Source organism: Ranitomeya imitator, chromosome 8 (assembly GCF_032444005.1).
Source record: "Ranitomeya imitator isolate aRanImi1 chromosome 8, aRanImi1.pri, whole genome shotgun sequence".
Classification (NCBI taxonomy): Eukaryota; Metazoa; Chordata; class Amphibia; order Anura; family Dendrobatidae; genus Ranitomeya; species Ranitomeya imitator.
In genome coordinates this window covers 165,610,312-165,636,192 of record NC_091289.1, presented here as the reverse complement: position 1 = coordinate 165,636,192, position 25,881 = coordinate 165,610,312, and the positions used below count along the sequence as shown (strand labels likewise).

Here is a 25,881-nt window from a genome sequence, read left to right as displayed (position 1 = left end):
ACATGGACCTCACGTCTGTGTCGAAAATGGCCCATAGGCCCTAATACTGGTCCTTGTGCACTTCCATAGACAGCACACAGACCAAAAATGATGCTCCTCTGAGCTTATCCTTACTCTTTTCCTTAATTCTGACCCTCTTGTGTCATTCCTAACGACTTCTGGTCACGTCCTCATGGCCAGTGCCGCACTGGTGCATATGCAAAAGCAGCAAATTTGTTGCATCTTTGGCTGAAAGTCAGTAATGTGGGGTTGTCCCTGCAGCACTGGTGTGTGGATTTTGGGTAAACTCTGTTGGGCAATGGCATCAAATTATTTCCCGAGGGCCAGGTACGTGGGCTCCAAACACTTGTTCCCCACCAGTCTGCTCAGCGGAGATGGAGGAAGGGCAGTAAATGGGGAAGTCGTTACGTATTGTACAAAACGTCAGTTTCAGAACCTGTTGTGCAGCGTCCTGCTGCTTCCTCTTGTGCCACCATCACATATGAACAGTGCGGGTGCCATCCGGGTGCTGTCACTTGTGCTACAGCTTAGTATCGGAGGGATCAGCGGAGGAAGGAGAACGTCCTAGAGCTCAGTGATGGCCCTGGTGGAGATTATGCGCCTTTGGAGTGATGGGGTGGCCGCTGCGGACAAGGGTGACTGGAGTAACGCCCTGACACTTTTCACATCCATCGCAGACCCTCGATCCAAGATCTGCTTCAATATCGGCTGCTGCCACCTGGTATTAGGGGATTTACATGGGGCCGAACAGGTAAATCTAATTGAAAGCAATGTCCTAATTTTCTTATTGGTGGCGACTTCATTTATAAAACATTTGGTAACGCCTTCCTGACCAGGCGATTTTCCATTTTTTTTTCCTCTTTCAAGAGTCATAACTTTTTCTTATTTTCCCATCTACATAGCGTGAACACAATTCCAAGTTCGGCAAAATTGCCCAAAGAAACAAAACACATTTTGGCAAGTTTTTTATTTTTTATTTTTTCAAGGTGAGGGGGCAATAGGTTGTTTTTATGGCGTTTATTGTGGTCTTAAAATGACCTGGACGTAATATTCTGCAGATCAGTACTATTACAGCCATACAAAACTTTCATAGTTTTTTTTTTTTAGTATTTAGATGGTGAAAACAAATTTGTAAATTCATAGATAAAGTTTTTGCTTGTGTCGCCACATTTTTTAGTCAACGGAGCTATGGGAGAGGTTGTTTTTTGCATGGCAAGGTGATGTTTTTATTGGGGTAGATGGGACGTTTTGATCACTTCAATTCTGCAGTTAACATTTTTTTATGATGTTTACAAATTGAGTTCATTAATTTTTTATTTTAATAGCTCAGACTTTTACAGACACAGCAACACCAATTGTGTGTATTTTTTTATTTTTATTTTTTGAATTCCATTATTTTTAATGAGACTAAAGGGAGGGTGATTTTAACCTTTATTTTTTAAAGTCCATTTTACAAACTTTATTAATGCATTTTTTTTTTAGTTGTGTGGTGGTTTTTTTTACATTAATGTAGTCGTTAGCAAAAATTATGGTGGTCTATGAAGCCCGGCCAATGACTATACTTCAGCAGACCACCTTATTGGCAGCACGAGAGTCTTCAGCAGACCTCCACCTGCCATAGCAACCCATCGGCACCCCCACGATCGCATTGTGAAACCTTGATCGTGTAAATGCTACTGCCAGAAACTGATAGCATTTAAAGAGTCAGCAGCAGGCAGCACTCAACTCCGCTCGCTGCTGTTAGAGGAGGGTTATGGCTGAATAAGGCAGCCATCATCTGCCGGCAATGATGCGGGCTCAGCCCCTGAGCCTGCATCACAGACAGGGACCCAAAATTGACTGTAAAATGACGTCTTAATGTTTTTTCTTAGTGATTCTGCTCCATTATTGTATATTTATAAACTTACTGTAGATTTATAGACTACCTATGAAATATAAGCTAGTATTGATATGACTCATTCACATTGACTTTTTCCATTTATATTGCTGTCTTCCAGGCCTTTACAAGCACCATAGAGAAAGACGCGCACTTGGCTGTGGGGTATTTTCAACGTGGCTCAGTCTTCTTCAAGAAGGGCAAGTAAGAGACACCATGAATTTGATTTGATACAGGATAATTCAGGATACATGGTGTTGACGTCTCTCACTCAGTAGTGGACTCACGTTGGACATACAGTAGTGGCACGTGGCACTCCTACTCTGGCTATGTGCCATTTAGGACCTGTGGCACTCACGTCTTTCACGAACTACATTCTGCACGCATAACAGTCACACATACACTACCTGTCAAAAGTTTGGACGCACCTGTTCATACAGTTCTTTTCCGTTACTTATTGGAGTGTGTACATTGTAGATTCAGAGTGAAGGCAGCAAAACCACAAAGGAACAAATATGGAAACAAGGAATGAAGAAACACGTGTGAAACAAAGCAGAATATGTGATAAACCTTAGATTTCTCAAAGTAACCCCCCTTTTACTCTGATGACAGTTTTACACCCCCTTGACATTCTCTCATGCACCTTCATCGGGCCATAACCTGAATTGGTTTTCCAACAATCTTGAATGATTCTCTAGGGGTGCTGAGTAGTGCTGAGCAAATATACTCGTTACTCGAGATTTTTTGAGCACGCTCGGGGGTCCTCCGGGTATTTTTTAGTGCTCGGAGATTGTTTTTCTTGCCGTAGCTAAATGATTTACATCTGTTAGCCAGCATAAGTACATGTGGGGGTTGCCTGGTTCCTAGGGAATCCCCACATGTACTTATGCTGGCTAACAGATGTAAATCATTCTGTTGCGGCAAGAAAAACTAAAACTCCAAGCACTAAAAAATACTCGGAGGACCCCCGAGCGTGCTTGAGAAATCTCGAGTAACGAGAATATTCGCTCATCACTAGTGCTGAGCACTTGTTGGCAGCTTTGACTTCATTCTGCATCCAACTCATCCTAAAGAATCCCATTTAGTTGAGGATGGGTGATTATGGAGGCCATGTCATCTGATGCAGTATTCCATTCCTCTCCTTCTTGATCACATAGTCCTTACATAGCCTAGAGGTGTGTTTTGCGTCATTGTCCTGAAACAATACAACTAATGGTTCTACAAAGTGAAGGCCAGTTTGTATGGTGTGATGTTGCAGAATATGGTGGTGGCCATGCTGGGAAAGTGTTCCTGGAATTTAGGAAAAATTAACCAGGCACTGCCACACTATGACATCTCCCTATAATTCGCAATGGGCACCTCACCTGTAGAAACCATCTTCTCACCTATCTGCATTTCACAAAGACATGGCACATCAATCTCACATTTTGACTCATCAGACCACTGTACAGATTTCCACTGATCTAATGGGTAGCCCTTGTGGTACTTGGCACAAACAGGTCTCTTCTTGTTTACGGTCCTCAGTAGTAGCCTCTTTGCAGCAATTTTACAATTAAAAACCAGCTTCTCACAGTGTGTTCTGGACAGTTGATATTGAGATGAGTCTGCTACTTGATGTCTGTACATAAGTTATGAGTTGTTATTTGAGATGATGTCAATTTGCATTTTCGGAAGCTGGTAACTCTGATGAACTTATCCTCTGCAGCAGAGGTAATTCTTGGACTTTCTTTCCTGTAGTTGTTAACATAGGAATCAGTTTAACTAAACTTTATGATACCTTCAAGGTTCTACCAATTTTCCAGATAGACTGACTTTTATATTTTAAAGTAATGATGGACTGTCACTTCTCTTTACTTAGTTGAGTGATTTCTGTTATATTTTGGCTACAAAGTTATGGAATGATGCTTAGTACTGTATATAGCTGTGTACCAATACTGCCTCTGCAAAACACACCTGTTGGTTGCAAACACTTTATGAAGGCCGGTGATTCCGCAAAAGAACTCTTGACGAGGCATACCTGTTAATTGGAAGTCATCCCAAGTGGCAACCTGATGAAGATGCTTGAGAGAATGCCAAGGGGGTGTAAAAAGCTGTCATCAGAGTAAAAGGAGGGTTCTTTGAGGAATCTAAGCTTTAACACATATTCTGGTTGGTTTCACCCATGTTCCTTTAATCCTTGTTTCCATATTTGTTCTTTTGTGGTTTTGCTGCCTTCAGTCTGAATCTACAATGTGCACATTCCAATAAGAACGAGAAAACCATTGAATTAACAGTTGTTCAAGCTTTCGACCGGTGCTGTGGGACACATCACACATACACTGCCCTCACAAACTCACAAAAGAAATATAAAGGACATCTGTCGTTCACAGACCCCAAATATTCCGCTCTACTACATGGAAAATGTAGCATTACATGACGACCATGGTCTGTACTAACAAATGGCAATGTATTTCTGTGCAGGTATAGCCAAGCACTGGACGACTGGTCGCGCTGCTTTACAGAGCTGAGGGGCAACCAACTCATCGACTATAAGATCCTGGGTCTGACATTTAAACTCTACAGTTGTGAGGTATTTCTTCTGTGATGGGATCAAATGCGGAGAGTGAGACAGGGGAGATGCATGGAGGGATGGGAGTCACTGAACTTGGTGTCTGGGAGCGGATTTCCTGACGGATATTGTCTATTTTCTCTATAAAGTGGGAGGCCAGGTCATCAGCACAAATGTCTGTGATAGGGGTTTGTGTCAAAAAGTTTCTTGGGGTTGTTGGCTAGAGAGGAGATCAGAGTGGTGAAGTAGGTCTGTTTGGCAATGTGAAGGGCAGAGTTATAGGTCCTTAACATAAATTTGAAGTGGATGAAGTCTTCTGGGGTGCGAGTTTTCCTCCATAAGCGTTCAGCACACCTAGAGCATCGCTGGAGAAATCGGGTTTGTGATGTGAGCCAGGGCTGTTTTACTGTGTTTGGAGGTTATGAGGGTGAGGAGCGCTACTTGGTCTAGGGTGCTTCTAAGAGTGTCATTGAAGTGATGTACAGCCAGATCAGGACAGGAAAAAGAGATTGGGGACAGTGATGAGCATAGGGAGTCTGAAAGTGTATGAGGGTTAATGGCTTGTAGATTTCTGACTGAATAGTAGGTAGGAGGGTGCTGGGGTGAGCGAAGATTTGTGAGCATGAAGGAGAGAATGTTGTGGTCAGAGAGGGGAAGCCGTGAGTTATTTAGGTAGGAGATTGAACACAGCCAGACAAAGACCAGGTCCAGGGTGTTACCATTCTTACGTGTCTCAGAGTTTGAGAGCTGTGAGAGGCCGAGCGAAGTGGTTAGTGATAGAAGCTGGGATGCAGATGTGGAAGTGGGGCTGTTGATAAGGATTTTGAAGTCTCCCAGGATAAGGGTTGGGAGTTCTGAGGACATGAAGTGCGGCAGCCAGGCAGAGAAATGGTCCAGGAAGTGGGTGGGTGAGCCTGGGGGTGGGTATATGACCGCTACTCTGAGGGAGAGGGGACGGAAGAGCCTGATGGTGTGGACCTCAAAAGAAGGGAATGAAAGAGATGGAACTGGGGGGATGACCTGGAAGGTGCCTTGTGGGGACAGGAGTATGCCAACTCCACCACCAGGTCTGTTTGTTGGTCTCGGGGAATGGGAGAATTGTAGGCCACCATGGGAAATGGCAGCAGGGGAGACAGTGTCAGAATCCTGGATCCAGGTTTCAGTGAGGGCCAATAGATTTAGAGAGTTGTTCAGAAAGTACGGTAGTTGTGCAGGAAAGGAAGCTTGTTACATACAGACCGTGGATTCCAAAGGGCACAATTAAAAGAAGGAGATGAGGGAGTGCAAGTAATATTAATAAGGTTAGAATGGTTTTGATGTGAGGTAGGGTAGCAGTTGAGGTTGTGGGATGGTGGACCAGGGTTGGGGGAGATGTCTCCCGAAATCAGTAGGAGTAGGAAGATAAAAAGCAAGAAGTTTTTTGAATTGTAAGAAGTTTTTTGGTGCAGAGTGTTTTGGCAAGATGGACTGAGGTTTTTCAGGAAGGTGAAAATGCATGGGAGCTGTACATGGGAGCGGGAAGTTGTCTATATCGCTGCAGCGTCGCTTAATGTAACGGTACCTTAACACCTCTCCTGTGATAAACATCTACAGAGATCCCCCCCTGGAGCTACAACAGTGAGTACTGATAACCATGTAACTGATGATGGATTCTAGCACAGGAGTTGAATGACATGAAATTACCATTCAGGGTGCTAGCTGACACACAAAATCATTGCAAGATACAGAGCATTCAGGATCCAGGGAGAGCTGGGGATATTCACTGCATACCATTCAGGGTATGTTTCTTGTTCAAAGGTGGTCGTTTTTCAGCCTTCTTTACCTTGGCCATATTCCTGAGTATCGCCTACCTTGTGCTTTTTGTTACTCCAGCTCTGAAATATGGCAAAACTGGTGGCAAATGGCATCTTGGCCACTTCATGCTTGATTTTCCTCAATTCATGGACAGTTATTTTGCGCCTTTTTTTGCCCAACACGCTTCTTGCGACCCTGTTGGCTATTTGCCATTAAACGCTTGATTGTTCGGTGATCACGCTTCAAAAGTTTGGCAATTTCAAGACTGCTGCATCCCTCTGCAAGACATCTCACAATTTTGGACTTTTCAGAGCCGTCAAATCTCTCTTCTGACCCATTTTTGCCACAGGAAAGGAAGTTGCCGAATAATTAAGCACACCGTATATAGGGTTTTAATGTCATTAGACAACACCCCTCCTCATTACAGAGATACACATCACCTGATTTAGTAGGACAACATGTAAAAAAGTATCATGTGATCAAAATACAACTTGCCTAATAATTCTGCACACAGTGCATATATATATATATATATATATATATATATATATATATATATATTATATATACACATACATACATATATTATATATACACATACATACATACATACATACATACATACATACACACACATATGTGTATGTGTATATTGTGTGTCAAACTCCATTGTGTTGGTGTGGATGAGAGCAGCTGACACATTACAGTTCTTTCAGGTTATGTTCACATGCAGCAGATTTGTTGTAGAAAATCAGTTCAGTTCATGCGAGCCCGGTTGTGTCTGCAGCATGTGGATGGGTTTCTGCAGCACATCTAGAGCACGTGAGCGTCCCCCAAATGATGGACTCCCTCCACCATGGAGAGAAGGCATGAGTACAGGCGTGTTACCGTTTTTAACATTTGTTGTTCTCCTTGATATTTTTGAACATTTCATCCCTTTTTTCTTTCAGATCCTGCATAATATTGCGCTTGCAAATGCAAAACTTGGGAATTGGGAAAAAGCTGAAAAAAGCATTATCCTTGCCCTCAGTCAGAAAGCAGAATCGCGGCATGGCACCAGGATAGAGAAGGCAATGCAAGAAATCCTGGTGAGCCTGGGACTTGTTCTAGAAACGTTGCACAATTCTGATTTTAAGGCCGTATATTCCCTCATCTGAGAGAGAGTAGGGACGTTTATGCTAATCACACTCTGATCAAACACTGATCATAGTGTGATCTGTTTCTCTCAGATGAGGAGAAGATGGAGACATTTTTTTCTCCATCTTCATTGTATCTGTCGCTGGAAATCAGTCTGCACTCAGATGTCATCTGAGTGCAGTCCGATATTTTTCACAGACTCATTGATTGCATGGCCGAGTGCGATCCAAATATCAGATCAAATTCGGGCATGCTGCCATTTTTTCCTTGGGCACATTTTGTCCAAAGAAAAACACGAACATGTTCACGGCCCCATAGATTAACATTGGTCCAAGGGTGATTTGATGTTTTGTAGCACCGCACTCGGACCGTCTGTGTGCACAAGTAATATTTCTTTGTACGCATTTTTATTAGAACTTATTTAGACCATAAATTTAATATATGGCTGACATATGGAGTAATTTCATAGTCTATATAAGCCTACCGACGCCATTAATCATACAGGCGTCTACTTTTGTGCCACAGGTGATTTGTGTCCCTAAATCCCAAGACCCCTTTGTATGATCGCCAATTCTGCACTCCAATTATAATCTTATCCATCCTTTCACTAAAAATCATTTTTGTAAAAAAAAAAGTTTGGTCATAAATCAGCTCAGCAGTTACTCAGAAGAGGAGAGAGAATAGTTTCACACCCTGCTGTTAAATGAGCTCACTGACCGGATCACTGTTAACTCATTCCACAGTCAGCTATTCCCAGAAATATTTAGAAAATTGTCCAAATGTTTTACTTCAACCCTTATATATAGTTTTTAATATAGGATCACAAAGCTGCTTTAATATAAAGCCAACTGCGGGGCCAGCGTTCTTCTGAGATCGCTCCAATATATAACATGTTTTTCTGTGCAATGACAATTCTTCCACCCTGTAAGATATTGACATGTCTGAAAACCACGGACGGAAGTCAGGATGATAAAGCAATCTATGTTTAGTAATAATTTCACAAGGCTACGTAAGACTAGAATGTGGTATTTTAATAGGTTTGGAAATTACATACGTGACCATTATACACACATATCCACTTAAGTGCTATCTGTAAATCGGGAGATCCGAACACTACGATTCAGATCCACAAACATATAAGGCCGGTAGAGAATCGCTGATTACTGCAGCCCGTAGCCTGCGAGTTGGGAACCGGAAACGTCATGGAGAATAATATCAATAGTCCGCTCTATCTTGGCACCAGTGAAAACGGGGGGTCTGGTACTAAACATCAATATGGACCCCTCATTATATGCTCTGTTTGCCATCTAGGACGGGAGGGTCAACAATTCTCCCTCCAACAATTTCACGAGTCCTGGGACAATTCCCTAACTTCTTTTGTTGCAAGCAATGCAATTCCTCCATTGGAGAGAACTGCACATATAATAGATAAAGGGGCGTCTGTCACCCCACAAACACTATTTAATCTAACCACATGGTCAAGTAGGGGATTTAGCCCCCATAAAAACGCAAAACTTTGGTGTAATATAGATTGATTCTGATTTTCTTAAAAAAACTGATGGTCCGCTGTGCAAAATAGGGCGTCCTGTGCACCCTTGGCGCAGCCACAAGCGCTCATTTCCGTCCCTCAGTGACCATGCCCCTGCGGATTCCTGAATGTTGATTGACAGTGATCGCTTGGTTAGTGTGAACGGCGCCTGAAAATAAATTTCAAGCGTGCGAACACCGTGTCATGGCCGGAGCGAGCACAGGCTGCTATCGTCTCTGCTGCAGCCGCTCACTGCACTGCCCCTGAGATCAACTTTCTGGATGCCATTGCAACCCCTGGCTAAGTTCCCTATATGACCGCCTGTTTAGTTTAATTATTGTTTTCTGGGGCTGACAAACTCCCTTTAAAGGGAATCTGTCGCCAGGTTTCTGCTGTTCCATCTGAGAGCAACATGTTGTAGGGACAGAGACCCTGATTCCTGCGATGTATCACTTACTGGGCTGCTTGCTGCAGTTTTGATAAAATCACAGTTTTGCAGATCTTCCAGTTCTCTGAATGCTGAGCTCTATATAACCACGCCCACACTACTGATTGGCAGCTCTCTGTGTTCTCTGTGCATAGGCAGAAAGCTACCAATCAGTAGTGGGGGCGGGATTGGATTACATGGTGTCAGGTTTACTAGTTCTCTAGTGATAATCTCCTGCTGATAAAACTGTGATTTTATTGTTAATACAGCAAGCAGCAGTAAGTGACACATCACTGGAATCAGGGTCTCTGCCCCTTTATCATGCTGCTCTCAAATTGGGTGGCAAAATCTGGTAACAGATTCCCTTTAAGTGTATGGGAGCAACCAGCCTCATCTTCATGGGCCTCATTATCTGTCCTATTAGAATGAACTGATTTCTAAAAGTAGCAATTGTGTTAATAACATTTTAATTAGCAAATAGAATGTAATACTCCGGGGAACGCTGACGAATGTTCCATAGATCGTGAACAGAACATGTATTACCCCTGAAGTGTTCTGTACCGTGCGCTTTATTTCAGATGACGGCCCCCAATGGTTTAGTCGCGGCGCACAATTCCGATCTGTGGGCTGCCAGCTATTTTTACCTCTGGCTCTTTCAGCGTCCTGCTAATTATCTCACCATCAAATGTTCTTAACAAAGGAAAACTTTCCCGAACAAGATCCTCCGCAGAAAACGTGATTTTATAAGATGATATGATGACGTCGCTCAATTGCATTTTCAATTTTGAAGCCATTGTGTTTGATGCGGAGACGTCGCGCCTTCCTTACATCGTAACAATGAGAATTATAGCTTACCACCAACCATTCTGATTCCACATTTTTTTTTTTTTTAAGAAACAAAAGGACTTTCCTATTTCAGAGATGCCAAAAGGGAGGTTATTTCAGCCTAATGAGAGACTCGTGGAGCAACTGGAGAAGAAAGACTACTTGGGAAAAGCAACGGTATGTTCCGAAAACTCCACTGTCTGACACAATAGAATGAATTTTACTCTAAATGGCGCAGAAAAGGCACAATACAGTCTCCTGCCATTCACCCAACCCGTCCATCAGATAGAGAAGTGTGATCCGTCACTCCACAGAACATACTTCCACTGCTCCAGGGTCCAGTGATGGCAGCCTTACACCACTTCATCCGCCGCTTCGTATTGTGCTTGGTGATACAAGGCTCGCTGGTATTTGTGAGCGCTTTACAATGAACCGTCCTCTCACTAATGTTAGTAAAGGCAAATTGTGTGGCACGGGGCTAGATTTTATGCGTCTTGGGCAATGGGACTGGATAAAAAACTTTATTCCAATGATTAAGAGGCATGTATTAATACTTTTGTACATGTTATGTATCTTTTTTTAGACTTTCCTTTCTTTTAATATTCGGCATACTCATAGCAGAAGAAATATATCATTTAAAGAAATGACTGGCCTTGAAGGGCCGGTTGGAGAGTTTCTTGGTAAACCCATAAACTTGCAGTTCCAATTTTGATCAAAATAGGACGTCTCCAATTTCTGCCTGCAAAATATTCCGAACATACGAATGGCCCCATAGACTGTCACAGATACGAGTGCTAGCCATGAAAAGATAACTTTTTTTTTTTTTATAATTAGCTGATTGTTTACAAAATGGAGTGTAAGGAAATAAAAATGGTGAATTAACAGTAACTAATGAGAAATGTGATTGTTCGGCAGGTAGTGGCCTCTGTCGTTGACAAAGACAGTTTCTCTGGATTTGCACCACTGCAGCCTCAGGTAAAGAATCTTCCAGCCTAATTTATACTTTTCTCATACATTTGATTCTCTAACTCAGTGTTCCCCAACTCCGGTCCTCAAGAGCCACCAACAGGTCATGTTTTCAGGATTTCCTTAGTCTTGCACAGGTGATGGAATTATTGCCTGTGCAGATGATGCAATTATCACCTGAGCAATACTAAGGAAATCCTGAAAATATGACCTGTTGGTGGCTCTTGTGGACCGGAGTTGGGGAACACTGCTCTAACACATCATCTAAATATAGGAATAACCAATACAGGTAGCAGAATGACATAAAAAGTAGAAACAACTATATCAATATATATCTGAAATATAAAACATGAAGAATTATCCAGTTTAGCTTCTCAACAAATGACCCCACACGCACTGGTTCTGTTAAGATCTCTCTCCTGGAATGCCATGTAAACCAATAGAGTTATCTAAAAATATGTATTGGTACCATACCTGGCCTAATATTTAGGTAATATTTTGTAGAGAAAAAATGGGTGTAGGAAGCAGTCTTCAACTTGTTGGTGTCTAAACTTCCCCATACTGGGAATTGTAGTTTTACCATTAGTTGTAGATGACCGGTCTACAGCAATAAATGACCCTTAGGGCCTGCAGTGGAGCTGGATCTTATTGGTTGTAACCAAAATATAAAACAAAGTGAAAATATTATTTTAACAAAAATGACACAATTTTGCAGTATGGATAAAAGCGACATAGTATTTGTGTTCTGCCCTAGAGAAGATCCGCTGATGGGCTGCTGTTATCGGTTTACATGTACAGTCAGCTAATGAACATTTCAGCCTTAATTCCCACTTGAAGACAAGTTCACTTTTAGTATTCCCTCCATTCTACTCTGTAAGCACAGAGAACAGGAAAACAAACCTTTTTATTCGAGGTCAAGCCTTACATGGTTGACTTTATATACTGTACATAATTAGATTTTATAGGATGTTTTTGCCTTTTGTTCCTTTCGATAGGCCAACAACCCACCAGCTCGTCCAAAAACCCCTGAGGTACTGAGGTAAGTGAAACCGAAAAAAAAGGTAAATCTTTCACTGAATGGTGGGGACTCTACAGGAGATGGATGGAATGCAAAAATATTTGAAATGGACTTTTTTTTACAGTCTGTAACTTTTTTCCTTTTATAAAGCTGAAAACTTGACTCCATAACAATACTTTTTGCTTGTATCACACATGGAGACATTTAGCCGGAGTGCCTGATTGTCAACTCAGCAGGCGCAATGATGTGAACGGATTACGCCTCATGCACTGAGCCTAGGTCTACACACAGACCAGAGCAGGGCATTGGGGAAACGGGGCAGGGTGAGTTGTTTGTTAGGGGGCAGATTCCTCAGACTGAGACACTCCATAGTCTGTGGTCAACACAGAGTGACTTGGGCATTGACTTCTAGAGCTGGAGCTCCTAGGTGGGTTAGAAGGAGTTACATCATTGCTGGACTTAGCTTGCTGATTGCCTGTGGTCACTTGCTGCCGGAGAACCAGTCTTGTCTGCGGTTTCCCTATTTAAGCTGGCTCCTGTTGTTCAGGTAATGCCAGCAATAGTTCTCTATCCTGGTTTGGAGAGTTGGACACATCCTGGTTATTTCTAAAGTTGTTGTGATGAGCGGTGTTGGGTTAACCCTTTCTTTCCCCCCAGATATCTTTATATTACTTTGTTGCCTCTCATGCTGTACACTTTATATCTCTTTGTAGTTCCCTGACAGAGTGTTGTGTGATTGCACTTCCGTTTCTGCCCTGTCTGTCTTGTATACTGTACAGATTGGAGCTACTGCATAGCAATGGACAAGGCCCAGGCATCTCCACCTTCAGGGGTAATCCTAGGACAGGGATAGCCAGAGACCCCTAGCCTGAGGATCAGTATAGGTGAACATCTGATATCCCGCAGTCACATTGTGACAGGGGCACTGTGGTGACATTATACTGTGTTGGGGTACATATTTTGTTGAGAGCACTGTGGTGGCATCATACTATGTGGGGGGTTACTGTAGGACATCATACTTTGTTGGGGGAACTGTAGGGGAGTCCTACTGTGTCAGGGGGGAGACTGCAGGAGTATTGTTCTGTGTTTGGGCATTGTGGGGTATCAAACTGTGTTGCAGGCACATTATACTTTGTTAGGGACAATGTGGGGACATTATACTGTGAGGTAATTTATTGTGGGGATATCATTCTGTTTAACGCATTTTTTTTGAGGGTTCATACTGCATGGGGACCATGAAAAGGGTATTGTTATGAGTGAAAACACTAAGGACTTTCAGTTGGGAACCTATTTATGCATGTCGCACTACATGTCCCTCTCACTGTCAAAAAATTATGAAGTATGTCGTCGCATCACTTCACCTATGTGCTGTGACCCTGACTTTGCCGAATATTTTAGTTTTTTTTGGTGGTGGTGTCTGCCTAATTTAGATTTGAGCAATGGGGGTCCCATGATTTCTATTTTCACCTCTGCATGGAATAAAATTATTTTGGGATGTCTTTACAGGACCCTTCAAGGACAACCTCACCGTGTGTTATTTCAGTTTACTCCTGAGACTTTAGAAGAAATGGAGGTCATGCCGGGAAATATTGTGTTTGTTCTCAAGAAGGGAAATGATAATTGGGCAACCGTTCTGTTCAATGGAAAGGTAATTATGGTGGTGGGCTCTATGCCTGCATCTATGGCTAGTATATACTTTGTGGCAGGGACACTGTTATAATAGTGTTTTTATGCTGTATCAGTAGGGGAAGCATTAATGGGGCAACTGTGGCAGGGATTTTTGGGGTGCAAAAAAGGGAATGGTTAAAATCTGCAAAGCTTTTTACTTAAATTACTAAGACTAATTCTATGCTTCTATTCATGACATATTTTACTTGGCCCCCAATGGGTTGCGACAGATGATTGCAGTTCAATTGACGAAAATGTCAGCTCCACCTTGAAATCATCACCTCCTTAACATGAACATCACTCTTACCTGTACTGCCTGCAGCTTTTTCTTAATGATTTTTGTCAAATGTCAATTCCTGCTGAGGAACAAACCACTAAAAAGCGCTATTAAAATAAGTGGCACTGCCAATTCTTTGTTTGCCTGTAATGGATACATTTTATAGTGAAGATCAACATTTTCATAGGTCCAAAAAATATTGCTATTGTAATTATGCGGAACGTTATTAAAAGGTGCTAACTACGGTAATTTTAGCAAGTTGGTTTTATATAACCTCCATTCTGGGATTTTGGGGAGCACATATTTATGCACATACTGTGTGTGGCTACCCCAGTTCCCTTCTGATGTTTATCTGCATGCATATATATAAATGTACATAATCTAACTATATCCATGCACTGCAGGCAGCTTCTAGACTCTAATGGATTTCAATAGGCCCATGTGGTCACAATTGATTGACTGGATTGAGGTAAATGGAGTTCAAGGGTCAGTGTCAGTTGAGTAGAACTACAAGATCTGTGACATCCAGGGCAAGGCAGAAGCAAATTCAGGAGACAATTGAGACAAGGACCAGGATATAAAACTCTGATATATTTTCATTTCAAGATCAAATATCTATACCAACCAGGGGGACCGCTATGGGGACTAGATTTGCCCCAAACTTTGCAGAGGATTTCAAGTAGACTCTACGAACTCTGAGGCGATGTTCACACTTTGCGGATTTTGCTGCGGATCCGCAGCGGATTTGACCGCTGCGGATCTGCAGCAGTTTCCCATGAGTTTACAGTACAATGTAAACCTATGGGAAACAAAAAACGCTGTGCACATGCTGCGGAAAAAAACGCGCGGAAACGCAGCGGATTACATTCCGCAGCATGTCACTTCTTTTCTGCGGATTTTCACCTGCTCCAATAGGAAACTGCAGATGAAAATCCGCAAAAGAAACCGAAGTAAAAACCGCAAAGGGTTTTCACTGCGGATTTTGGAATTCTGCTGCGGAAAAATCCGCAGTGGAATCCGCAAAGTGTGAACATAGCCTAAAAGCCTTTGGGCCAATACCATTATTATTTATCACTAGTATATTGATGACTTAATTGATCATCTATTCTAATATGGAATAGGATAATGGAAGCCTATGATTAATTTATTACCCTTCCTAAACAAAACGAGTTGGGTTCTTCAGTTTACAAGCATCTTCAGATAAAAATATCAAATAATTGGATCTTGTCCTTATGGTTAAAAATAACTGCAATACCAAAAAGTTCAACTTAAAAAAAAAAAAAGATGGCAATAATGTAATAGATTTTAATAGAACTACACAAAAAAAATGAAAAGCCAATATACTTTTTGATGAGTTCAATCATATGAGATGCAATTGTACTGGGGCTAGCAGGGGAAGGTTATGAAATGTAGATTTAAATGAATGGGGTATCTTGACAAACTCAAGATAAATAAACATAAACCAAGGCAATTCAGTGTATTTTGGGCTCATATTTTGGGCTGGATACAGAACAGTATGAACAGTTACATTCTGTTCTGATTCTCTTCATTTGTATTTTGGTTACATCTAGCCATCTGCAAAACAAAATGTATCAGGAAATTGGACGTCCCATGATGGAGCCATCTGTCACTGCCATAATGTATCCAATTATACGTCATACAGATACATGATATGTCTGTCATCCACCAATAGATGAGACAAATATCATTGTTTAGGGGGAAAAAAATTGTCTGATTCTGTCCAACAAGTTGAAGCATTATCCTGCTGTGCTGCAGCATCACCAATCTGGGGCAGGAATTTATCGAGGGGGTGTACACCAAGGATAGGAGAGGGCAATATCATTCTGCAGCTGAAAAGCAATTATCATAATTAGTCTTCTGACTGCTTCCACAGCCGCAGTAATTGCTTTGATGGGAAGCATGTGTCATTAGAAATAATATTCTAATAAGAATTTCTATTTATGGGGATTTGTATACATAAATAAATGTATAAATATTTTTTTTTTTTTTACAGAGGACTTTCCAGCGCTTCTGATATTAAATACACCTGGATCCTTTTTTGTAATAAATCTGTTCCCGTTCCTCTGTTATTCCTCCTGAATATACATTAATAAATTGTCAGTCCCCTATAGGGGTGTGTGTCTGACACTGGCAACACTGATTGGACAATGTCAGATTGTGCAGGGACACACCCCCACCTGGTAACGCCCAGCTGTCAATACATTTACAATAGGAAAATCAGAGGAACTGCACCACAAAGGGTTAAAAGAAAAAAAAAATCCTGCGGTGCGGTTTCATTATAGGAATGCAAGTATTTGCTTAAAAAAAAAAAAAAAGACCGTATCAGTAGTATCCGCAGATATGAACGCTAATCTCTGTGATTCGGGCTAAATTGTGATGTATTATTGTGGGTAAAACCATGAGCGACAGATAAGACTCAGGGGAGATAAGGGAACGTTCACCACAGTATGACTGATCTGTGACCTTGTACAGAAAGAGGGAAGGCGGTCACGGAAGTGACATTGTAGGAAGCGTGTTACAACTAACCGTAGGGGATGATGACATGAGGGAAATAATTTCCTTTTGTGATTTCACACTGAGGATGAAGTTGGGTTTGCGTTCACATTGCATTAACCAGTACGTTCATTGTATGTCTACATTGTTAAAATTCTCACAGTGATCACGTCTAACCTGCCCATGGAGTTTTACTAGCCTACTGTATGCCAAAATTTTATTTTCAAAATAACAGTGCGCAAAAAATGTGTATAAAGGAAGCCAGTGGGGACACTCAAACCGGGCGAAACGCACACTGGGATCTACACCATTTTTGAGTTATTTTTCACTATTATGTTTTTAGGTCTACAGTTCTAATTTGATTAGCTGAATAATATGTATGTACCTTGCTAAATGATATAATTCTCCCCGCATGTGGTAACCACTAGGGGGAGCTCCCTGCCTAGGGATTTGTACAGATATAAATCTCCATGCACTGAGCACCACCTAGTGGTGGTTATAGGTAGTGACAATGTCATGGGAAGGAAAGGGGAAGCAGTGAAAAGTCCCTTCCCTCTGCCACCACAATAGAAGTTGCATACCTTTTATGTCCTGCAGTATTTTATTATACTGTTCAACATGGAGTCCAAAAAATGTCTAAATGAGAAATTATCACATCAGCCAGTTTTGCCATTGATCACATATCGGTTATTCTTGTCGAATCAGTAACTGGTACATATTAAATGACAGATAATTTATTTATTAAGCCACATTTATTCCTTTCTGAAATTATCTTTATTTGTTCTTGTATGTGTATATAGAAAGGGATTGTACCGTGCAATTATCTGGAGCCTGTGGAGTTGCGTTTCCAGTCACAAACCCAGGTAAGTCCTATACCATGCTTCCCACAGACATAATAAAAATATACTGAGTAGGTTGGATGAATGCAATGTGTGGGGACCTGGTCCTGAGCTCTGTTCAGAGTTTTACTGAATATTACAGGAAACAGTCAGCAAGCTTGTTGTCCGAAATACCACATTCTTATCCTAGCTACTATCTTGAGCTGATTGCAAATCATTAACAAAAAAAATGCTGACATTTTTTAGATCTCAAGACAGCAGATGGAGAGCAGAAGTGGACATTCCTTATAGATCATGGTCTCCATTAGCATTTTTTTTTCCTTTTGCGATAACCAGAGATGAATCTCTAGCAAGCAAGACCATTAGGCTATGTTCACACATTGCTTTTTTTTGTGCTTTTTTCGGCAGCAAAATCCTTATCTTTTAGCAGGCAAAAAATGCAGCCAAAACGCAAGTTTTTCTGTGTTTTTCATTGAATGTTTGTCTCCCAAAATTCAGCTTTGCTTCCACCTTGCAATCATAAACAATACAAGATTTTAAGCAACCAATGCAAGACATATATGAAAGCATAAACATCTTTGCAATAAAATGGGCAATTTGATCAAGTTATTTAGGGGGAAAGAAAGAAAAAAATATTCTTAAGTCTGAAAAAATAGTGACTATTGTGAACAAAATGCTGGATCCATCTATGATGCACAGTTGTGAACTAAGTTTATATGAGTTCATGAAAAAATACACAATTGTAAACATAAAACAGCGGGGAAAGTTGAATTGGTAGGACATTGTTTACTTAACACAGTGGTAGGGCATTGTTTACCTAGCACGTTGGTAGGGCATTGGTTACCAAACACGTTGGTAGGGCATTGGTTACCAAACACGTTGGTTGGACATTGTTTACCAAATGCATTGGTTGGACATTGTTTACCCAACACGTTGGTAGGGCATTTTTTACCTATCACATTGGTAGGGTGTTTACGTAAAGCATTGGTAGGGCATTGTTGCAAGGAAAGTTGAATTGGTAGGACATTGTTTACTTAACACAGTGGTAGGGCATTGTTTACCTAGCACGTTGGTAGAGCATTGGTTACCAAACACGTTGGTAGGGTATTGGTTACCAAACATGTTGGTAGGGCATTGGTTACCAAACACGTTGGTTGGACATTGTTTACCAAACACGTTGGTAGGGCATTGTTTACCTAACACATTGGTAGGAGATTCAGTTGATCGTGCATTGTATGAAAAATTTGTGACTATTGTTAACAAATAAAAGCTGGATCCATCTATGAAGAGCAGCTGTGCACAGAGATTATATGAATTCACGAAAAAATACACAATTGTCAACGTAAAAACAGCGGCGAAAGTTCAATTGGTAGGACATTGTTTACCTAGCACGTCGGTAGAGCATTGTTTATCTTTGACATTGGTAGGGTATTGTTTACCTAATTGGTAAGGTACTCTTTACCTAACACATTGGTAGGACATTGAGTTGATCGGGCATTGTTCAAATTAACACATCACTAATTTAGATATAACTATTTTAATAAAACTGTACTTGGTGTCAGGAGAAATAAATGGATTACTTAAAGAGAGAGTGCAAATTACATTACAATAAAAAAAAATACTATCATGTGAGCATAGCCTTACCCTTGTTATTTCTGAAAGCGTAGAAGTGTGATTTAAATCTCCCATGCCCCAATGAAAATATGACTGGACCTGTTCTAGTTAAGCGCGTAAAATCCATTTGTACACTATGAATTTCTAATAAATCAGGATTATCTAAAGCAAATTATTTGTATAAGGAAAAGTTAGTTCATAATTTATCCATAGATTAATATTTTCCTAGTGGATCTTGCTCTTATGTTTCTAAATTTGCATACTAGATTCTGTTTTATTTAGAAAAAGTGAAAGAATGGATCCAATGCTGTAATTTCACACAAGTTGAAGCTGCTTTTGTTGGTCCAGAAATGATTTCGCTCCTCATTCTCTGCAGCTTGTCATCCAACCTTTTGAAGGTCACTTTCTCTGTGTCAGCATTCTGCACTATTGGTGCTGGAACTTCCTTTCCCAGCATACATTGTGTCTTCCATTGTGTTGCTTGCCCAAAACTAAAAGCTAAACTCTGTGTTATGCCTGTATGCAGCTTGACAGACAGGAGAGCAGGAGCAGAAAGACAAAGACCACCTGCCACTTACTGTCATTTCTCTCTGTGTCTCTGCTGCTAGAGGATTAGACTGAACAACAGGCAGTGGGCAGCAAGTTAGACAGAAGGGAGACACCTAGTGGCTGACACTTGGGAGTTAATTTTATTTCTTTAGGTTCATGTTATTTTGGGGGTAAAGTACTATGTAACTGCATTGGTCATCAAATTTATTGCAATGTAATATATATATATATATATATATATATATATATATATATATATATATATATATATATATATATATATATATATATATATATATATATGTAAACATTATTATTGTTTTCAGGGAACAGAAGCAAAAGAAGATGAAGTTACAACTCCAGAGCAGGACATCCCCGCACCTCCCACGTCTGTTGCCCCGGGAAATGTCCAAGGTTTTACATGTCAGCATCTATAAGTGCTCTGTGGATGGCGAAGCATGGAGACCATGCACACAAACTCATAGGGACTCCTAGGGTCTTTTGCCATATGATCATGTCAGAATTTTTCTTTTTATTTCCCTCTAGACAAACCAGATACACCCGTCACAAAAGAAAAACCACCCGCTCGCTCCGTGGTATGTGTCACAGAAGGTCATGCATGTTTAAAACGAACGGACTATAAGAAATCCAAGCTTTGTAAAGACACAGTTAATGCCCAACACATTTAACACTTGCCTAAGAGACGACCACCACTGCTGTCTAGTTAGTAAGCACAGTGCTGAAACTGGCCGAGATTAGGTGGTAACTGCGAGAGCTCTAGAGGTCCCTGCAGGCTTCAAAATATCGCTAACAATCCCTAGAGAAAAGAGCTTGTAAGCACTGCACATGTTCTACTGTTTAGCAATAGTGGTCGGTCTCCGGGGCAACGAGCTGTAAACAAAGGAAAATAGATGCATTAATATCTCAAGAACGTTTTAATATTCAGGAAATTGCTCGTATTGACAAGCACCACCTGACAATACCCAGTTATGAAGATGGGAATAATCCTGTAATGATCATCTAATGGCTGGATTACCTTCTATTGCTGAATCTATGACTAGTTTAAAGGGTTTTTATCTTTTTTTTTTATACTTGATAAATGACCACTGTTAGGTTAACCCTACTGTTCTGTTCGTTTCCACTATACACTTGTACGGCTTCGGTCATTTTTGACCGGACCTAATAAAATGCTGTTTTAGCTACTTAAAAAAATTTTTTGGAATACCTGTTGCATTATTATACTGTATATGAGCATTGTTGGTCATTATAAAAAAAAAAAAAACTTAAAACTTTTTTTTTTCATTTATTTTGTGTTTATAAGAGTTACAAGGGCTTATTGAATTCTGCACATAAATTACAAATTTGAGCTTAACTCAACCGCATTATGAATTGTTTAAAAAAAAAAAATCAAAGTTCAAAAACGGTCATTTTTGACCGAACAGTACAGCAGGGTTAATAGACAGAAGATGTGAAAAATTCACAGCATCCAGGTTCAGTAGCCACCGCAGTAGTCCATGGTTGCCAGATCAGAAGCTTACGACGCTCCTTCTACCTGTCGGCATTGCCACTCTGAATAGTAGTCTTGACATAACGCCTATCCGTGTGCCGCAGCAAATGGCTCCTGGCAGGAGGAGGTTTGCAGGGACATGGACGACTGGCCGCAATTAACTTTATTCATCAATATTAGTCATATATTTAAAGCATTACTCTACAAAAAAAAAAAAGCCCCTCAATCCACCAATGTCTTACAGATGTAGTTGTGCAAGCTAACGCGTTTCTTCTCTGCAGGAATCCTCCGCATCGTATATTGTGAAAGTTTATTATAAATACACGGTCGCCGTACAAGTCTCCCAGAAACTTTCATACGACGACCTATTGATATTGATCAGCAGTAAGCTGAAGCTGACTCCCTGCGACATCACACTTCAGTAAGTGCAGGTCTATTATTTTTGGATTATCTTATATTAGAAGAATCTGGGTATACAGGGATCAGCCATAACATTAAAACCTGTTAGACCTAGCAGTGTCGCTAATTGAGGCATTGACTCCGTACATGAGTTGTTACATTTTCACCGCTCTTCTGTGGGATCAGCCCTCACACCCCATGGGCATCAATATGCCTTGAGCACTCATAAGTTGGTCACTAAATCACAGGCTGAGCTCCCTTAGATAATTTTTTGGTAAGCACTAACCACTACATATCAGTAAGACCCCCACAATGTCATCCACGTCACCTGCCAATAGTTATATGACCGATCCATGTATATTTTACACTATTCTGTATGTGTTAAGAATTAGACATGAGTGAATCGAATTTATATTGAGCTTTAGATAATTTCCTAGACAAGACAACTATGAACAATTTACAATGATTTGCCCAAAAATGTCCACCTTCATTTTATATAAAGCCAGAGAGGCCACATATGACTTCATGCTTCCTCGTAATGTCTTGCACTTTTTACATCACATGGTATAGTGCAGCCAATCAGAAGGGACTATCATAGCCTGTATAAAAGCAGAGGCAGGAAATACAGCAGCACATTTGTCATTTTGTGATGAATCTGGATAGTAAAAGCCTCACTCCATCATTTTTTCTTTTATTTCAGTGCTGGAGTGTTGCTAATAAACTAAGTTCCCTGCCCCTAGTCTTATACTCAACAGCCACTGTCTTCAGCACTTCCCCGCACCGCTCCTGTTCCGCAGCACCATTTTGTGACCCCCAACTTCTGACTGACCAGAAGATAGAGGTAACAGTCACAAGTTTTCAATGTAAGTCTATGGGATCCATTTTCTGGCACTCATAAACTTACATTGAATAGTGACTTCTGGATCACTCAGCAAACACTGGAGCAATCGGCTCGGGTCGGTTACAAACTGCTGGAGATCGAGCGATGTTGTGCAGAAAACAGATAAACACAGCGGTTGGTAGTTATAAGACTGGCGGCAGGGAATTTAGATTCATAGCAACACTCCAGGGCTGCAAAAAATAACAAAATATGATGGAGTGGTGCTTTAAAAGATGTCCGAGCTTAAATCTCAGCAATGGAGATCAGGAGAGAAAGCCATAAACCACTGAACAAACAATAGAGAGTGTGTGACAGCACAACCCTGAAAAACTGCTACCAGTCATTTACCCTATAGTCATATATGTTGAGATCACTTTGATATTACTAAAGCTGTGTTTGCATTAAAGAACTTGAAAAGTGTTCAGTACAATCATTGGAGACGTCAGTGTTATACTAGTCTTTTCAGGGCAACTTGAGGCTTGGCAATACTTACAATTTCAGCAAATCGAATATTGCTGAAAAATTTGACAAAGCTTGCAAGTTTCAAAAGATTCACTCATCTCTAATAAGAATCCATTGAAGTGTGCCGTTACCTGTAATCTCTTCAGTTTTATAGATGGAGACAAAGAAGTCCAGCTAAGCAAGGACAACGTGAAAAGAGCATGGGAACAGATCGCAGACAACTGCCTGAAACTGAAGTGTACAGACGCACAAGTAAGACACGAGCTGAGAGCTAGATTATTAAATGAAAAGCAAGCTCTAGCACCTATAGTTCTGGCAGAATGCTGATGAAAAGGGACCTACTCATTCTAAAATAATGAACGGCATGTTACAGTGTAGGAGAATTTACCAATATACGGATTTTCCTTGGTGGAGAAAGGAGCAGTTTCTGAGTGTGGTAAGTTAAGAATATAAGACAAATTGTAGAAAATGTTCTCACCTGGTAAAGTTGTGCAATAGGCGCATCTCCAAATATATTAGTGGATTCCAGAAGGTGCGGCCAACCGGGTATACTGTGGAAATATCCTCCATTGGGAGTTCCAGCAGAGCTTGGTGAAGCGAAAAACAAAATGAGATGGAAGGTGCTCCCGTTGAAATGGAAAGGGGAAAATTGATGCAATGAGTACGGATAAAACAAAAGCTATATAAAGATCAAAACTTTTAATTAAAAAAACATTATGCGTTTTGGCTGCATCCAGCCTTCCTCAGGTGTATCACAGTACCTGAGGAAGGCTGGATGCAGGCGAAACAGGTAGTATATATATTCTATATACTGTAGTTCAGAGTGCTCTCCATCTTTTTCTCTCTTTTTTTCAGTGTATCAAAAGTGGAACAGTTTCAGGACACCAAAATCAGTTATATTCCGCTGTGGCGAATGATTTTAACACGTGTCTGTCTGAAACTTTAGGTTATATTGGAATAAAACCACAATCTTTCAAATTTACTATTTGTAGATGGAACAATCTTTTCAAAAAGTAGAGGAAGAAGGCGTAAATCACCTAAAATTAGAAGATAACTCAGAGGTTACTGTAACAGCAATATTTAATTATGAGGCTTCACAGCCGGAAGACCTGCCCTTTAAGAAAGGAGACATCATCAAGGTTCTCAATAAAGGTAAGCATCGATGCCTTCTGGTTATGGGAAGCAAGCTTGGTAACACTTTAAGAAAATATCCATTATTCACTTTTTTTTTTTAAGCTACCCTCCCTCCCCCCCAACAAACCCAAATTGTAATCCAAATAATTTACATATCCCCTGTACAGCATAGAACTAAAGAACATGGACACCTTTTGGGGGTATTATTATTTTGTTTTTATATGTATTTTTTAATGCATTGCTTTTCATTAGAAATGTTGTCTGTGTTTCGCTGTCCATCGTTGACTGCAACCTGAGTTTTCTTAAAATCTGTCATTGAGCTTGTGGTCACAGAGTTTGTAACTCTTCTCTGTCTTTTACGGAGCGCCTCCCAGCCGATTTTATTACCAATGACCACATCAAACAAATCAGCTGAGAGTAGCTCAATAAAGGAATATATAAAAGGGTAGGTTTATGTTCACATTGCGCTTTAGGCTACGGCCTGAAGCTTGGGAAGATAGGATTTGGACAGATGCACCGATGTGGCCATTAGTTAATCTCAGACGGTGCCTAATGCTGCAATTTACTTTTTTAAAACTTTAGTAAGATATTTCGGGTCCCAATTCTTATAAAAATTATCCTGATGAAGAAAGTTTACTTTAGGTTTCTCTCTCTGACCGATATGGAGAGGACAATTTTCTGCTCTAAAACATGACGAGCGTTGCAGATTTAGACCAGGAAATCATGAGGACATCTAAAGACTTGCATGAAGTTGCGCTTGATGAGGATCTTTAGCCATGAAGTGTGGATAATGATACATTTCTTGGTACTTTTTACACTAATGCTCTTTTTCAGTGTCGCCAGAATGGTGGGAAGGAGAATGTCACGAGAGAGTGGGCATCTTTCCATCCGCTTTCGTGCAGTGAACGACCGGCGTGTCAAAAGGCAACCAACACTATTCATGTATGGACTATAGCAATCTGCACACATTCATGTATCACCTCCTGCTGTTTAATAAAGTAGAAACAAAACTTTCCGAGAATTTGTGGAGTTCTCCAGATTTTATTCACCTTGTTAACAGCAGTCAAAATCTTTCATACCTGATTAAACAAGTCTAATTCGTCCTTAGATCACGTGTCCTGGAGCCATCCGTGACCTGCAGCATCACGAATACATCAGTCCATGTGGCATATGCAAAAGTCTAACATTTTGGAAATTGTATTAGTTACCAGGTTCACACTAAATACCCCCCCTTCCAGTTTCCAGACATGTCCATGACCAAAGCCATTTCCCGTATATCTACTGCCCCAGGAGAACAATGACCATTTACAACATATTTTATCAAACTAACGGCTCATCCAGAAGTTGTTGTTGTTGTACAAGAAAAACGGTTCTGGTCTAATTAATGATTTTGTTTAGATCTTCATCACTTTTTTTGGAACTGAGGAAAAAAACAAAAAATGTTTGTCTACCGTCTATCTAGCAGTCTGATTTTTTTTTTTTAAACATTTTTTTCAAGGACCCATAGAAACTCTGATCAACATCAAACACATCTCTGTAATTTTACATGGACTACTCGGTCCACCCAAAAAAGACTTGAAAAATCAAGATATGTGAACAGACCCATAGGCTATACTAAGTACAAGTTCTATCAATGAAAAAAAACATGGATAGAAATTGTAGGTGGGGGAAAAAGACATTTGAATGAGCCTGTAGAGTCCATCCTTGACAAATATGTAAAAACAAAATAAAATAATTTCAACTACTAAAAAAGTGACAAGACCCTGGTAAGTATTCAGTTACCATCCAAGTTGATTATAATTCAAAGCAAAAATATAGTATTATTATAGGTGATGTGCCTGATGACTAAGTATCACAAACCTACTGCAATTTATTAGCTTTCCAACTATAAGCACCATTGATCTGTTTCGCCAGCAACC

The 25,881-nt window shown here is 40.6% G+C and overlaps 1 protein-coding gene across 1 annotated transcript; it reads left to right on the top strand.

The window, feature by feature from the left end:
* Window positions 1-448: 448 nt before the first annotated feature.
* Window positions 449-24,983, top strand: NCF2 (neutrophil cytosolic factor 2). The gene is made up of 15 exons (XM_069737758.1): window positions 449-751; window positions 1,998-2,080; window positions 4,337-4,445; window positions 7,169-7,306; window positions 10,205-10,312; window positions 11,051-11,110; window positions 12,097-12,140; window positions 13,626-13,767; window positions 17,379-17,441; window positions 19,907-19,994; window positions 20,127-20,176; window positions 21,369-21,508; window positions 22,975-23,080; window positions 23,821-23,980; window positions 24,797-24,983. Exons 1-15 carry the CDS (start codon window positions 578-580, stop codon window positions 24,865-24,867), a joined length of 1,536 nt encoding a protein of 511 aa, XP_069593859.1. The 5' UTR covers window positions 449-577; the 3' UTR covers window positions 24,868-24,983.
* Window positions 24,984-25,881: the final 898 nt, after the last annotated feature.